Below are 12831 nucleotides of genomic sequence, written 5' to 3' on the forward strand. Positions count from 1 at the left end.
ATGTAACTCCAAACAGGGTTGTTGAGAATGACTTACTTTTAACATTTTAAAGTTTTTCTTATCGGGAATTTGGAATATGAGAAGCCATTGCTGCTGTGGTATTGTTGTCTTAATTTTAAATTTATTTGTTTAGTAAATGAAGAAGCTCTACTTGGAAAAAATGCCTCTTTGCTTGATGTGGATAATTTTGAGAGAAAGAAACAGTTATACATTTTAATGATATTGAGCTCTCAGTTATCAATATGATATCATTATTTTTTAGGTAGTTGTAGTTTGAAATGGGCTCGAATGTATGGTACTTTAGAAGCATGTTCTAATGTAGAGTTTATTTATTCTACTTATTTTAGGTTGTAATTTTTGTGAATTGTATTGCTTTAGGTTTGCTTTATAATTTCCTGTTGACATTATGTGTTCCTCTTTTCAACACAATTGTGTATTAGTTACCCAAACAAATGAAGACTAAATTTAGAGTTTGTTTTTCATGTAATTTCAAATTGTTGCTTTTGTATTGGAGGCATTCTTTGCTGAAATGGATCTCGAGTCATCGGACAATTTTCAAGAACAGGATAAGGTTGGTAGTTGCCCTGCACTTATCATTTCAATATAAAATCAAAGCTATGCAGCCAGGTCCATCTCCTGAAAATGCAAGCATGATGCACAAAATTTCTCTCAAAGAAAAAGAGAAAAATCTTGTGTCTTGTTTTGTGTCACCCACATGGGACACAAAACATTGTGGTCTTCCCACTAAACCCAAACAAAACCTCACACGTAACACTCACCATGCCCTAGTCTCTAGATGTACCAACCTTAAAATGGCGACTCTGTACATTCATTACCAACTTCAAAGTTCAAACACACAACTAGCATTTCTCTTTACATTAGCAAAACCCAAAGCCCAAACCCCATAACTTATTACAAATAAAAACCCTCCCATAACTCCTCTTCAATTTTCATGGCTTCCACCTCTTCATTCTCTCTCACCCCATGCTTTTTAGCGCCACTGATTTCAGCATTTTATGCGTAAGCTTCCCCTCCCTACTCATTATTTTGGTGCATTACTCTATGTTTGGTTACCGAGAAAATGCCCGAAAATTTAGTATGAGGAAACTAAGAGGACTGAGGAATAGTAGCCAGAATTTGATTTGATTGCTTCGTCTTTTATTCATTTATTTTTATTGCTATTTAGATGGATAGGCAGAGGGTTAGAGGTTTTTGTTCCATATTTATAATTGTTTTGATTGTTGATTGTACTATTTTAGAACCTGTTTTGTGTCTTACTCTCTGTTTGAGTTTTATGCGTCGGCCGAAACTTAAATACAGCTATTTGGGTGCAGTGCATTAAGTTTACGAATTGAATTTAAATGCGTGGTTGCATTGACCATTGAAGCACAAAAAGTGTTATCTTTTCCAAGAAAAAATAAATCCAATGCAGTTATGTGTTTAAATTTAATTGGGAGCCTAATATGTTTCACCTAAGTCTTACTCTTATGCGTTTTGATTATGATGATTTCTTGTTGTTTTTCTTTGATTAGAAGGCAGTTTGGTTGCTGAGAAATTGTGGGAAAGCTGATAATTTTTTGACATTTTCGAGAATTGGGGTGTACACTAAAACATCATTCATGTTCGGTTGGTTCTCTTAAAACTTGTTTGTGCAACATTACTTTGTGTCTGGTTCACTAAAAAAATGTATAAAAGAAAATGGATATTATTTCTTTCCATTTTTTGTACTGAGGTTGTCTTGGTTTGGGAAGTTTAATATGAGGAAATGAAGAGGTCTGAGAAATAGCAGTCAGACTTTGATTTTTATTTGTATTTTTCTTTTTAGGTGGATGAATGGAGGGTTAGGGTTTCATGCTTTATGATTCTGATTGTTGATTGTTATTTTACTTTAATGGAAGAATGGATGTTCTCTTTGGTTGTTGAGAATGTGTGGGAAAGCAAATCCATAAACACTTTTGAATTTTTTTTAGGGGGGGGGGGGAGTGTTACACTATAAAATCCATGCTCAGTTGGAGACGAATGCATTATTTTGTTTATTGAAGTTGCATTTTTTATATATTACAAATTCTTTGTAATCACTATTCTGGGTGATTGTTCCCTTTGGTTGTAGAGAAAATGTTGACAAAGAAAACAGCAAAAATGTTTGGAGGTTTTATTATTTTGGTTCTGGAAATGGAGAAAACTTTAACTGTAAAATTATTTAGAATTAGTTTTTGAAAAATAAAAAAATAGAGAAGAAAAGGTTGGTATTATTATTAATTTTTTGGCATTACTCTATGTTGTTTTCTTTCATTTTCAGGAAGGTCTTTTTTGTTTTGATTCTAATTCTGATTGGTGGTTGCTCAGGATTTAACTGCAAGGAACTTCTTGCCAAGCTTTGGCTTCAAAAAGACTACAAATTTTAAGGGAAACCAGTTATTAGTTGGGAGGTCATTTAAATTGAATTGCTTGGTAGACAGAGAAATGGATGTCAGCACATCTGCCTTGGTTGATGGTGTTGCAGAGTGCTTAAATGGTATGTGTGGTTGTCATATTGCGGCTATCAAGATATATGATTTTGTTAATTCTATCCAAATTTATGGTTTTTCATCATATTTGTGGTTAATTTGTTTTGTTGGTTGCAGAAATGGAGGTCAAGGTAATTTGTTTTGTTGTTTTGTTGGTTGCAGAAATGGATGAAACCCTTTTCTTAAGCCTGACAAATATGACTTTATTAAATGAAATTTACTGACCTTAAATCTAGTCTCCTTAACTGCCCAAAGAACTAAAAATCTTTTGGTTTCCTTATGTTTTTATTAGCCTATGCTTTTTGCGTGTGTGTTTCCATGTACCGATCTGTACTTTGTTGTTTCTCAAACATTGTTCTGATACCAAAAAAAAAACAATAAAGTAACTAGTTATTTAAGGTCCAGGACTTAGAACCTTTGGCATTTTCCTTCATTGATGTCATATCATCTTATACGGTCTAAATGTCCATATAAGCCTATGCTTTTTGGGACGACCGCCATGTCTTAAATAGCATCATGTTCTGAATGCTATTTTCTTTTTTTTAATTTGAACTAATTGGAAGTTGTATCGTTAATATGCTCATTCTTCCATGATACAACTTCCAATTTCCTGGCCTCTGCTTAGCTAATGTAGTTAGGCTCTGACACGTTGGATGAACCAAAATATAGGTTGATAAGGTCAATTGCTTTAACTTTGTCAACCAATTTTGTATCAATTTTATTTATTTATTGTTAATTGTGTTTTTCCTGGGTTCTACAGGTGTAATTGAGGTTTTGGTAATTAGTGGAAGGCAAATTGATGTTGTTAACTTGGGTTTTGCATTTGAACTGACTGGGCAGTTCTCTCCTATGCCTTTACTGAAATCCTACTTAAAGGAGGCTAGAAAAGCATCTTCACCTGTAAAATCTGGATACACATCTCCTACAGCCCAAGTATTTTCATCACTGTACACTATATTAAACAAATTTATTTTGAAACTTCCGTTTTGATAATTCTAACTAGTGAGCCGACTCACTGATATGGATTCTGGTGGTAGCTCCTGCAGAACGGTTATTAGGTATATTATTGAGCTTGTCAGTTGCAACTGAATAAAAGATGTATTGCTGACTTTTGCATTATATTATAATTGGGTAGAAATAGTTGTATGGTATAAACTTGTTTAAGATTATGATAGACACACTAATGCACTAGCACATTTAAGCATGTTTGAGGTGCTATCTGAACGAGACTGGTCTTGCTGGTTGGATTGGCTTTACAATACTTTCATGTGATTCAAGTGGTTGGATCAGTTGATTGCTAGATGTGTTCTTAAACATCAAATCTTATTCTGGCTTCCTTACTACTCAAAGACAAGCACCCTACATGTTTTGGATCCCCATCACCACCTATTTAATCTGATTGTGTGCTGCCTTTTAACTTCAATAGCATTTTTTATTTCAGGCTCTATCTGGGTGATTTGGTGGTGAATTAGTGACCAACACCTTGAATGGGTTTTAAATTCTGTGTGACAAGTTTAGTTATTTTATGTTTGAATGTTTTCACAACTTGATTTCACTTCATTAATTGAGGGTAAACTGGCTTAGCATCACTCTTAAAATTGCCAATGGAAATGAGGGCTTCGATTCCAGCATTGAGGGTAAAATTTCTTTCTTTCTGTGTCAGCAACTTCTTTGGTTAGCCATGACTTTTCAAAATTGAGAGTAAACTATATTGCTCTCCGTGTCAGCAACTTCTTTGGTTAGGCACCACATTCCGTCTGGGTTATGCTTGAGCTGTTACCAGGATTTCTTTCCCCTGGGCTGCCAAGTGTTTCTTAAACTGATTTACCATTTGCCCATGGTTCAACATTTGGCTGTTTGATTAGATGCCTGAACAGTACTCTCTTAGTGCCTGTCTATGCGTGTTTGTTGCATTTTTTTTTCCCTTAGGGATCCACAATCCACATTATCATTATGATGGACAATCTCATCAAAATGTGGGCTATTGCTGATGTGCAATGGGGTTTGCCAATCTCTGAGTTTTCCTGTATGGTTGCGTTTTTAAATGCCTAACAAATTTGCTCTTGTTTCAGAATGAGGTTAACGACAGAGAGCTGAGTGCCCTAAAGGCTGTGCTTAGGTGCATTGAAGAGCATAAACTTGAGGAGCAATATCCGGTGGACCCACTCTAAAAACGCGTCCTCTAGTTAGAAAAGGCTAAGGCAGATAAGAAGAAGGCAACTGAAGCTGCAAAGCCTCAACCAAAGAGACCCCGTGCTAACAGTGTAAAATATGGGCCTTGTGTCACTAACGTTGCTACTGACAAGACTTTCTACCCCCGAGTCGCTGATAAGTATCCTCAGTACGTGTATGATAGACCCTATGTTTACCCTGGACCTGCTGACAACCATTTCCCTCCCCTAATGGGTTCTGCTACTTACACCCTATCTCCTAGTCATGGCAACTACTTTGGAAATGGCTACCAGTACCAAGCCCCATATCTTCACTAGTTAGCAAAAATGGCAAAAAGTGACTATGATCCTATCGTTTAAACTGTTAGTCTTAACCTTGCAGCTCTTTGTATGTTGTATTGTATGAATGAATTTAGTATTTTAAAAAAAAAGACCCTTAAAAAACTTTAAAAAAATTGTCTTGTTGATTTCGTTTTTTAGTTGTACAAGATATTTCAGTTCTCTAATATATGCACAATGTTTTCATTTTGTAAATATTTATTATTGTGTCCCATTTCGTATTTGTTTATTTACCTTATCGTCTTTGACTGTGTTATCCATTCCTTTGAGAACTGCCATACGATTATGGGCTGAGAAATTATAGAGATTAGACTATACAGATAATGTGGGGGCAGACACTATGCCATAGTTGGAACAGAATGTTCCAACCCATTTCCATTTGGGTGAGGATGGGGGATATTCCTTGTTTTGTACAAGAGAGGTTGCTACAGAGGCTCATGATATAGGATTTTGTTTTAAAAGAAAATTTCCAATAGAATCTCAATTGAAGAATGATCCAAATCACCATTTTTTGTGATGTATTCATTGATTTATACCCACTAAGCCTTTTTGATGGTGGATTGTTCGTGATTTATTCAATTGATTCTCTTACTACTCTTTGTTATTTTGGATGAATATGTATTATTTTGTTACTCAACAAGTACTGAAAGCAGTTGTTGTGTATTCCTTTTCCACTCATCTAGTTTTGTTATCCTCAGTCATTGCCTGGATTGTACAATTTCAGATAACTCAAGATTGTGCCAAGGCCAAACCATACAGGAATGGCCATAATTAGAGGCAGAAAGGCTGTTAGTTCAGGGCAGGGGCAAAAAAAAAATTTTTGTTGAAAGTACTTGTACCTTAAAAAAGTTATATAAAAACTAAAAGCTAAAAGCTGAAGCTGATGTGAAACACTCCTAATATAAAAATTTTAAAGAAAGTATACACAATTTCCAAAAAATTTATAAAAAAAATCACAACATTCTTTGATAAATAAGTTGAATCTTACAAGAATGATTGGTATATTTCCATACTCGAGTTTATTGGACTCGGGTAACGATATACACAGTACTCGAGTAATACGCTCCATACGTATTACTCGAGTAGAGTAAGTTACCCGAGCAATACTCGAGCTTACTGGACTCGCGTACATCTAATAGTACTCGAGTCCTTTAAGCTCGAGTACTAGTCTGTATGATTACTATATTATACCCGAGTCATACTCGAGTTTCCTGGACTCGGGTACTTCCTAACAAGGTACTCGAGTCCTACAAACTTGAGTAATAAGTTCCATACTTATTGCACACACCGACTTCCCTGGCGGTAACCACCACATAAATGCATAATGAATGGTACTCAAGTTCCCGAAACTCGAGTACCTATTCACAACAGTACTCGAGTCCCTTAAGCTCGAGTACTAATTTGTATGATTACTATATTATACCCGAGTCATACTCGAGTTTCTTGGACTCGGGTACTTCCTAACACGGTACTCGAGTCCGTCAAACTCGAGTAATAAGTTCCATACTTATTGCACACACCGACTTTCTTGACGGCAACCACCACATAAATGCATAATGAATGGTACTCGAGTTCTCTAAACTCGAGTACCTCTTCAGAATACTAACCCCATCACCTTTCACCTATTTTTGGTTAAGCATCTTCTGAACTCTACTTGCGTCCATCTTCCCAACTCCACGTGACGAGTCAGAGCGCTACGTGGACACAGAAGCTACTGGTAGTTGGGTCACCATCTGCAGGTCCTTGAGTTTGCAAGACCAACGTGCTGTCCATTTATCCTTTGGGTCAACCCTGTTGTGACCAGAACATAGAGGTAATAGCTAAGTGCTTAGTTTGAAATTGTGTTTGTATGTGCTTTGTATCAGATTGTTACGCATGTGGTGTTTTTATACTCCATGCATGAGGAGTTTTTTGTACTCCCTAATATTTCAATAATAACTATGTACAACTGCTGATATTCACACCTTTGTATTGAAGTTTCAAAAATTTGGAAATTTAAAAATGTGGTTAATAATAAATAAAGAAGTGATATAAGTAGTCAGTGTATACGAGTATTTGCAAAAATATACAAACTCAACACATGTGAAAAAGTTGTGTAATTTCTTGTGAATGTAATAGATGTTTTTGGGAACTCTCCGTGGAAAAAATGTGTGGCCAGCCCACTAACTTGATGATTGGAATAATTTTTCATTGTTGGATTGGATTTGAGTTGGGTCAAATTCAAAGTAATAGTTTTTTTCAACCACGTGGGCAAAAAACTCCACCCACCATATATACAAATTTATTTTATAATATTATTTTCATTTTTAGTTTGATTAAGTTTGGTATCTTAATCATTAATTTTCACAAATTTGAAATTTTGAAATATAATTTAGGCAAATTATATGAATGGTAAATATTTATTTAACTATTTAAAAGTACTTAAATAGTTTATAAAAACTTGGCCGTTTGGTATAGAATTTTAAGCAACAATTTTCAATTTTGAAACAACATTACACGTATTTCTATACATTTTTTCATCCACCTGTATTTCCAAAAAATACAAATAACGTTACTAGAACAGCATTACCAAACGAACCCTAAAATTTTAAAAAGCATGAAATATATATGCACAACCCTTCGACAATCCAACCTAGGCTTATACACATGTAATAAGTCGAGCTGAAAATTACTTATTTATAATAAAAGCGCGAATGCGCGCACAGTGTCTTGGCACTGTACATCCAATATTTTTGCACTGTGCAGCACTGTAGCTACAATAGTGTTTTGGTTTAGTTAGTCACTTTTTTTTCCAGTTTATTCAATCCTTTTGTTTATTCAACTGGCACTGTAACTACAATGCCAAAAGTTTTTTTTTTTTAAATTATTCTCTGTAATTGGTTTGTGTTTTTTTTGCAATTGTACTCATCTTTAATAAAATCCACGAGTCTTTAATGAACTCATGAACACATTCATCTTTTGTACATATTATTCGACGTATAAAATCCACAAGTCTTTGATGTCTTTGAATAGTAATATTTCAAAGTTCAAACCTCCATTATTCGAATAAAAAAAAGTATCATCAAACTATCCTAGCTTTGTGTCAATGTCCTTATGTTCACCAAAAGAGTTTAATAACTAATCTATTGTAATAAAAAATTTAACTTGCTAAGAATCTTGTAACTTAATTTATTGTTGCATTTTTTTATTTCAAATAAAAATATATAAGATTCAAATACATAAATCATCAACTATATATGTAAAAAAAAAAAAAAACTTAACCATAGCCAATGCACACCAACAGTAGTAAACCGGATCCTTTTAAGAGTAATGCATAGTCTATTTTGCTACAGTCATATTGCAGTAATATGTCAGTTTCTATGGTAGTCCATCGCCCTAGTTATATGGTAATAATAACGCATAACACAATGTTGTTTTAACTTGACTTTATTATTATTATTTTTTTCTCATTTAAAATGTAAATATGATTGTATTTGAATTGTCAGTCTGATTATGGTTCTTAATTATGTCAAAACACTAATAATTTTTTTTAGACGTGATTTGATTTTAAAAACCATGTGACTTTGACAATAAGAGATTTTATAATTTTTTTTATGAGAGAAATTTATAAATTGAGTTAACTAGAACGCAGAACTCGATATACTATTAATTGTTTTTATATTTGTCAAATATTCAATTATTTACATGTCTATAATTGAGTTTGAATATAAATTGTTTTTATCATACGCAAGATCAGTTGCAAGTGGTTATACATTATGACAACTTTTATATTGATGCCAACAGGTCAGTGATGGATTTTCACTTTTTCTATGTATACTACGATGGAGAGATGTATTATCATGACTTGCATGGGTTGTCATACCAAGGCTCGAACCAAAAGCAAAATTGTGTTAGGGTGAAGCGTGGGATAGGCCTTATGAAATTGCAACGAAGAATATTGAAGGTGATGAGGTTAGACCACTCTAGGCATAACATTTCCATCGTGTATCGAGCACCTCAACGGGTTCTAGACACCCATGTTTTCTACAATTCACTACAGTTATCGAGTGGCGCCCAAGTGAAGATAATGTGGGAAATTGTTGAGCAAATGGTGGTGAAAGGATTTTTTGCTTCGGATCTCTATGTCACTGTTGAGCCCACCATAGTAGAGGCCGGGGAGGGTTCACAACACACTGTTTTAGATGGAACTGTAGATGAGCACATTGAGTCAATACCATTACAATCTTATCAAGGGTGTACAGAAAACACAGGAGATGAGTATGGTACTGAACCGTGGCAAACATTTCCCCATGCTTCACACATTGAGGAGGAGCAAGGGCCCCAGGAAGTGCATGCAGGAGAGCATTTATCTCATGATGAGCTGCATGGGGGCATATCTGAACCCGAAGATGATCACGGACTTGGTGACGATGCAACCCATATTGATGTTACTAGGGATGAGTTTGAGGAGCTTCTAGAAACCATGGGTGAACATGGTGATGTTGATCATATCAAGGATGTGGTTGTAGAAGAGAATAGAGACACATGCCCTGGTCCCGATCCTACGCCGGAATGGTTCACCAAAAACACTTGGGATAATATGTTTGATCCATCACCGGTTATGCAAGCAGAAGTATCAAGTTGGACGCCTGGGGAGCAGCCAATGAAAGGAATGGTATTCGCGACTAAATTCGATGTGCGACATGCATTGACTTGGTACGCACTGCGAGAGAATTTTAGGTTTAAAACTGAGCATTCAGACTCAGAGAGGCTTATGGTGAGTTGTGAGGATGATTCCTGTCCATGGTCAGTCCGTGCGATCTGTTGCAAGGGAGACAATGTCTGGAAGATCGCAAAATGCAAGGGCCCTCACACGTGCGACAAAATTCAGAATGCTCATGATGGACGGATGATTGATTCGGTGTTCCTAGCATACGTACTTGAGCGCTATATACGAGAAGACCCCGCGTATAAGATAAAGAACTTACGTCACGTTGCTTTGGCAGACTTAAAACACGAAGTATCTCACTACAAGGTATTCTTTAACTTGCATTCTTTTTTCAATACATGGAAGTATAAGCATGATTGTAATTCCCAAAACTCATGAAAACCTGATGTTATGAAAAATGAAATTGAATTGAAACAAAAAAGGAATAAAGAGAAAGAAATATTATCTTCATCTTATAGCCTTACAAGTCTTGATTTGTTTTCTTCAACTATAATTATTTGACTTGTATTCATTTCTAACATAATCATTATGGTTCAAATACAAGGTTTGGGATGCCAAACAAAAGGCCGTTGCAGCTATATACGGGGATTTTAAGGAGTCTTATGCAGAGTTGCCGCGTTTTTTGGTAGGACTTAAGGATGCAAGTCCGGGTACAAAGTATAAGTTAAACGTGGACGATAATTATGAACCGGGAACCTGTACATTCAAGTCCGTATTTTGGGCGTTTCGTCCATGTATTATTGGGTTCAAGAACTGTAGGCCTGTGATTAGCATTGATGCAACCCACCTCTATGGAAAATATAAAGGGAAATTGATGATTGCAATGGCGACAGATGCTAATAATAAGATTTATCCACTAGCCTTTGCCGTTGTCGAGAGTGAGAGCACAGAGACTTGGGGTTGGTTCTTGGCTTGTATAAGAAGGTATGTTACTGACCGGAGACACCTGTGTGTCATATCTGACAGACACCCTGGGATACAAGCTATCTTCAGAGACACTAATCGAGACTTTTTGTAGCCTCCCATGACAGAACATCATTACTGCCTTCGTCATCTATGCAGTAACGTCAACACTAGATGGAATAATGAAATTTTAAAGAATCTAGTATGGAGGGCAGCAAGTGCAACCCAGGAGCGAAAGTTCAATGCCACCTTCGATTTAATTGAGAATGTGAACCGGGATGTGCACCAATATCTGAAGGATATGCCCAAAGAGAAATGAGCTCTAACTTTTGACGAGGGTTACCGTTATGGGGCGATGACTACAAACGTCTCCGAGTGCTTCAATGGTGTTCTAAAGGGTACTCATAGCCTGCCCATTACAACAATGGTGAAATACACATGGTTCAAACTGAATGCTTATTTCGATGATCGTCGCAACAAGAGCATAGAACAGTTGAATTCAGGAAAAAAATGGTGTAAATATGCCTTGGATATCTTCATGAGAAATAAGGAGAAGGCGGAGCATCACAGGGTGACGAGATTGAGTGCGCAACAACAATCATATCAAGTAGATACACCACATAATCCAGGGACTGCTGGACATGGGGATCACACACATGGAGTTAATTTGTTGCAAAGAACTTGCACATGTCAGAAATGGAAATTGTATAAGATACCATGTTCACATGTCATTGCAGTTTGTATTAGGTATCGACATGATGCAGAGCAGTACATTGACCAATGCTATAGCGTGGACGCACTATTTCGGAGCTAAGCTCCTGTTTTCCCTATCTTGAAAGATAGATTATCATGGCCAGATCCTAAAGAAACTCGAAGGGTCCTTCCTAACCCCCAATTGATTCGAGAGAAAGGTCGCCCTGTCTCAACACGAATTAGGAATGAGATGGACGAGGGCGGGAAACGGCCTAGAACCACACCATGGAAGGAGGGGGGGAGGAAGGTGCAATGCGGGTTGTGTGACCAAGAGGGGCATAACCGAAGAACATGCCCTAAGCGGAACGAGGCCTCGACGAGTGGTGGTCTCGCAGACTAGGTACGGTAAGTTTGAACTGTGGCATCCTTCTAATTCTTGAACGTGCAGAGTACAAACATTTTTTAACTACTCGATGTGTACATGCATCTTTTCTTCAATGTAAAATTTCCCACGAAATATTTTCTGGGTTTGTGTTGTTCTTACTATAAATCACAATTTTTTTTTTTTAGTGTTTTTGGGGGCATAAGGGTTGCAATTGATACTGGGCTTTTGCTAAATCTGTATCTGAAATCGTCAAAAAGAAGATTTGGGTTTTGAGATTTAATATGGGTTTTACTTTAGGGTTAGAAAAGGAAAGATCTTTTGGTACTTTGCTTTGCTATTGTATGAAAAAAAACTCTTTGTAACTTGTTTGTTGGAGTTGTTAACAATGGATTAGGGATTTCGGATTTCGGATTTCGGATTTTATATGAACTTTTTCTTCAAAGTTTTATGGTTGTTTGAGTGGGGGTTGAGGCATTGAGAAATTTTTTTGTGAGATGATAATAAGTATTGTGGCAACTTGTTTTAGGTGTGGAATTTTGTCTTATTGGTAGAGTGCTTGATGGGTGGGGGGCTAATAGGCCTTTGTTTTGAGATTGTGGAAAGCTTTTGAATGTGATTTATGTGAGCGAATGCGTTGAGCTGAAGGCCAAAGATTTAGTCATATTGTTGTTCTTTGTTTTTCAGGTCTTGCTGACACAATTCAGAAGCCTACCGCCATTGTTTGAAGCAATGCCCAATGCAATTCATGAATTGAATTTAGCAAGTAACACTCTTGGCTCGAGTTTGGTTAATATTTTATGATTATTTGGTTATTGGTGTTGCAGTTGCAGTTGCTTCACTTTCCTATACATTTTGGCAAAATGAGTATTTCTTTTTACTTGATCATTAACAACGCGTGTCTTCACTTTAATTTTTGGTGCTGTATACAAATAAATTAATCTGCAGTAGATTTGAGAACAACATTTTCAAGAACCTAATTAATTTGTTGATGTTGTAATTATAATCACAGTTGTTCTTGTTGCTGTCAATGCTCTTAGTTCTTACATCCTCATCTTCTTATGTTGATTGTTAATTATTATTATTATTTTTTTTTACTAGTGTTTGTTGTTCATTTTAACTGAGTTA

General features: G+C 36.0%; 1 protein-coding gene across 2 annotated transcripts; it reads left to right on the plus strand.

Moving 5' to 3' along the window:
• Window positions 1-876: 876 nt before the first annotated feature.
• Window positions 877-4804, plus strand: LOC142610067 (FRIGIDA-like protein 3). 2 transcript variants are annotated; one of them, XM_075781777.1, is made up of 4 exons: window positions 877-1020; window positions 2347-2515; window positions 3268-3440; window positions 4580-4804. In XM_075781777.1, exons 1-4 carry the CDS (start codon window positions 985-987, stop codon window positions 4676-4678), a joined length of 477 nt encoding a protein of 158 aa, XP_075637892.1. In that variant the 5' UTR covers window positions 877-984; the 3' UTR covers window positions 4679-4804. The 2 variants fall into 2 exon arrangements, with proteins under 2 accessions (XP_075637892.1, XP_075637893.1); XM_075781778.1 differs by lacking the exon at window positions 877-1020 and adding an exon at window positions 1540-1626.
• Window positions 4805-12831: the final 8027 nt, after the last annotated feature.

The sequence above is a fragment of the Castanea sativa genome, chromosome 9, assembly GCF_040712315.1.
Source record: "Castanea sativa cultivar Marrone di Chiusa Pesio chromosome 9, ASM4071231v1".
Lineage (NCBI taxonomy): Eukaryota > Viridiplantae > Streptophyta > Magnoliopsida > Fagales > Fagaceae > Castanea > Castanea sativa.

Bases quoted from the DNA above. Each gene is read 5' to 3' on its own strand.
- LOC142610067 (XM_075781777.1), top strand. From the start codon at position 985: ATGCTTTTTAGCGCCACTGATTTCAGCATTTTATGC. The intron at 2,516-3,267 runs GTATGTGTGGTT...TGGGTTCTACAG, and splicing joins TGTTGCAGAGTGCTTAAATG to GTGTAATTGAGGTTTTGGTA. The intron at 3,441-4,579 runs GTATTTTCATCA...CTCTTGTTTCAG, and splicing joins ACACATCTCCTACAGCCCAA to AATGAGGTTAACGACAGAGA.